This window comes from Pseudopipra pipra, chromosome W (assembly GCF_036250125.1).
Source record: "Pseudopipra pipra isolate bDixPip1 chromosome W, bDixPip1.hap1, whole genome shotgun sequence".
In the NCBI taxonomy this organism is placed as follows: Eukaryota; Metazoa; Chordata; class Aves; order Passeriformes; family Pipridae; genus Pseudopipra; species Pseudopipra pipra.
The window spans coordinates 11,809,792-11,813,798 of record NC_087580.1 but is presented as its reverse complement, the minus strand read 5'-3'; the positions used below and the strand labels follow the sequence as shown (position 1 = coordinate 11,813,798).

Genomic DNA, 4,007 nt, shown 5'->3' with positions numbered 1-4,007 from the left:
CCTGAGCTTCTCAGCTCCACTCTCCGGTGCGTGATGCATTTTAGGGCTTCCATCCAGTAGGAGTCCACCCCCTCCACTTAGGAGAAGTCACAAAAGGGTTTTGGGGGATTTGGTTTCAGTTCTTACCCCAAAACTCTCTCTCTCATTCAGACAACTCTGTGTCTCTCTTCCTTGGCTGCAATGCCGGCTTTGCTGCTTCTTCAGTTCTTATCTCTTCTGGCTTTCTGCCACTGCTCTCCGGTCAGTGCTGTTTCTGCTGCTGCTCCGTCTGCCCACTCACGGTGGAGAAAACTCCTTCAGCTTTCTAGCTACAGATACTCAGCCCAGTCTAACACTGTTCCAAGTTCCTGCAGCCCCCAGCTGGGGCTGGGGGGGGCCCAGCCCCCAACGGGGCTCCTGCCCCTTCTCCTCGTGGCTTTACAACATGGCCACTTCTCTCCAACGACTACAACTACAACAACGGTCTGGTTGTTGATATGTTTATATTTTGCAGGAGCGCTCATTGGTTCAACCCCAAGAGACACCACCCCCTGGGGGATTACCAATTTTTTTAACTCCAGGGGGAAAACTTTTTTTTCCCCCACCACAGCTTGCTATCTCATATTGTGGTTTATATCAATCTCTTCTTAATGCTTGTTTCTTTTGCAGGTTCTCATATAATTACTTTAATATAATTGCTTTGATACAGTGCACTGTACTACTTTATGCTATATTATACCCTACTAGTAGGTTTTTAGTCTTTACACTGTATAGTAAATCATTCTGATTAAGAGTTTTCATCTGTTCACTTGTCTGTTCATTTGTCATAATAAAGAATTCATTTTATACAAATACATCTGATCTGCCATCATTAAAACCTGCGAGATAAAGTGATTTAATCACACCTCTGTAATTCCTTAAATTTAAACTGTTGACACAGCCCAAGGCTAAGACTGGATCCAGCCACACTCGGGCTCCTCTCTGAGAAGGAATTTAGAAAGCAAGGGGATCCCTTCTGTACCTCGTGACTCAACAGCAGGGCTTCTTTAATAACTTTGTCTAAGCCTTCCACTCCCACCCGTGACAGCACCGCGCCCACAACACGAACCCTGCAGTCCAGTCGCTCCAGTCGCTCCGTTGTCAGCACTATTGACACGTGGGCTGCTCAGTGCCCTGGTCCTCCTCCAGTTGCTGCACTCACACCCCCATGCTCACGAGCCCTTGCAGAGAGAATTGGCTCACACAGGAGTTAGAAGTTAAGTTTAATGAGAAGACAGAACAGACTGCACTGGTTGGGGTCCTGCCCTCAACTTCCCTCAAGTCCTGTGTTATCCAAAACTGCTCTTCCCCTGCATCCCATCATGTGTCCTACACTCCAAGGCAACAATCCCCCTAGTCCAAATGGGGATCTGCTCTCAGTGACTGAGGGGTTTCAGACCTGGACAACAGGGCTGATGGCTCTCCCAGGGCAGCCCTGGAAAGAGCTGGGACATGGTGTCCATTTCCCAGAGCCTGTCATTTGGGTTGTCACTTGCCACTGTTCCTCTGTGCCCTCTCTGTTTGGAGATGGATTCTTGGAGAGCTGATGGCCCTGCAGTGATGGAGCAGCCAGGGCAGAGCATTAACTGAGTTACTCCTCCTCCCACTGTTAGTGCCCTGTCTGTGTGTGCAGATGAGCTTCTTATCCCTTAACCTGACACAAGCTGACAAGAGCACAAATCTCCTGAGGCATCCGTGTTTGGAGGTCACACACATATGCCCTGCTATTGTTTAACAGATGAGAGCAGATCCTTGGAATTTATGTCCAGAAATGCATCATGATTAGGGGAAAAGCTTTGTTATTGTACTGGCAATGGATTTGTTCAGTGCCAGTATCACAGCCTTGTTCCTAAGGCTGTAGATGAAGGGATTTAAGAATGGGTACAGGACTGTGTTCAGCAAAGCTACAATTCTGTTGGTCTTCAAGGAAACATCTGCTGAAGGACACATGTAGAGAGCAATGCAGCTCCCATATACAATGGATAAGGTGATGAGATGGGAAGAGCAGGTGGTAAAAGCTTTCTTCCTCCCAGAGGCTGCTGGAAGCTGCAGAATACAGAAAAGGATGCACATGTAAAATGCCAGAGTTAAACATAAGGAACCCAACACGACACACGATAAGAAAACAGAGTCTATTTTCCAAAGCAGGCTGGTGTCAGAGCAGGACAGTTTGAATAAGGGGGAGTTGTCACAAAGGAAATGGGGGATCCTGTTGGAGCCACAGAAGGACAGCTGAGAGAGGAAGAGCAGGCGGTAGCTCAGGAGGGTGAAGCCGATGAGCCAGGCAGCAACAACCAGGCAGAGGCAGAGCTGAGGCTCCATGGTGGCAGCGTAGTGCAGGGGGTGGCAGATGGCAACCCAGCGGTCAAAGGACATGACAACAAGCAGGACAAACTCTGTGCAGCCCAGGGCGAAATAGAAATAGGATTGGGCAAAGCAGCTGCTCAGCGAGATGGTTTTCTGATCAGAACTCAGGATGGCAAACAATTTAATGCTGGTGGAGGATGTAAACCAGATTTCCAGGAACGCCAGGTTGCTAATGAAAAAGTACATGGGGGTTTGCAGGTGGTGATCCACACACACGAGGAAAATGATGGTTGCATTCCCTGTCACTGTTGTCAGGTACATGAGCAGAAGGATCACAGAGAGAAACAGCTGCAGGCTTTGATCAAGCCCTGGGAAACCCTCTAGGATGAACTCAGTAACTGCTGTTTCATTTGCTGCTCCCATGCTGAATTTCAGTTCATCCTGCCGGGACAGGAACATGGCAAAACCAAGTGTGATAATTTCACAGGCTGGACAAAATGTTCTGTCCTTCCCTCTCTGCTCCTTTCATTTCCTGCACTCTTCCTGTACAGCACAGAGATCGTCCTTCAAGCAATTCTCACACCCTGATTTTTCTGTTTCACATTTCACTCAGAGTCCTCAGAGATTTTGTTGTCTTATTTCTACTTTGCCAAATACTCACAAAGAATTCTTTCACCAGAACAGAGGATTCTGAAGAGGCTGTTGGCTATTTCACCCCATTCCTGGGAAATTCCAAGCTCACTCAGACCTCTGGCAAACATCTGTCCCACCTATGTGCCAAAAGCCTCTCTTCTACTGCACAGATGCTAAACCATGAAATCACATCCACTCTGCATGTTTAAAGCTCTTGTTTCTACTTTTCAGTGTTTGCCTTTTGCACTGGGGATCCCTGAGAATCTGTTGATTCCAAAATAAGCAATATCAAGTATTTTGCAATCCCCTGCTTTCTGCCACAGCTTCTTGCTCTCTGGTTCTTCAGGAAAAGAGAGGGGAGGGCAGAATAGGGACCAAGTATAACTTGTCTTTTCAGTACTCTAAATAATGACCAAAATTTATTATGGATCCACACAGTGTGTCACAGAGTCCCACCTCACACCCGTCTGCACAAAAAGGCACTTGTTGCCATACAGTTGCTCGTTGCTATTGCTCTCAAATGTTCCAACCCAAATGCAGAGCAAGAGAACAGTGCCAGGAAGAGATTTGTAACCTTTCCTTTGCCTGCCAGTTTTAGACTGGGAGAACCCAGCCTCCAGAGCCTTCTCTTGTCTCCACTGACTACAGAGGGAGCCTGGAGAAAACAAGTTCCCATAAGGGCCTGCAGTGGAGCAGATGAAACTCATTATTCAAGTCTCAAATCTCCGATTAATTAAGTTGTTATGCTTTTAAATGAAAATTCACAGTTCACAGAAAGAAGCATGAGAAAAAATGTGCAATAAAGACTGGCATTCTTCCTTTCATCTTTTGATTTTGTTTTTAGGCAGAGAGGAGCAGAGCACATGGCTCCAAAAAGAGGGTGATTTGAAATGCCAGGGGGAGAAGAGGGGATGGTGGGTTTGAAGCAATGAAACAAAGCTGTGTTGATGTGCAGCCAGAGCACTGAAGTCGTTAGTCCCCTGAGTGGTCCCAGCTCATTGTCCACATAGATGAGAGGAGAGACTGGTCTGAGAGAGCCCATCAGCTTG

At 47.1% G+C, this 4,007-nt stretch overlaps 1 protein-coding gene across 1 annotated transcript; it reads right to left on the bottom strand.

Moving 5' to 3' along the window:
- Positions 1-1,311: 1,311 nt before the first annotated feature.
- On the bottom strand, positions 1,312-2,864 carry LOC135406094 (olfactory receptor 6C3-like). The gene has a single exon (XM_064640649.1). It carries the CDS (start codon positions 2,782-2,784, stop codon positions 1,801-1,803), a length of 984 nt encoding a protein of 327 aa, XP_064496719.1. The 5' UTR covers positions 2,785-2,864; the 3' UTR covers positions 1,312-1,800.
- Positions 2,865-4,007: the final 1,143 nt, after the last annotated feature.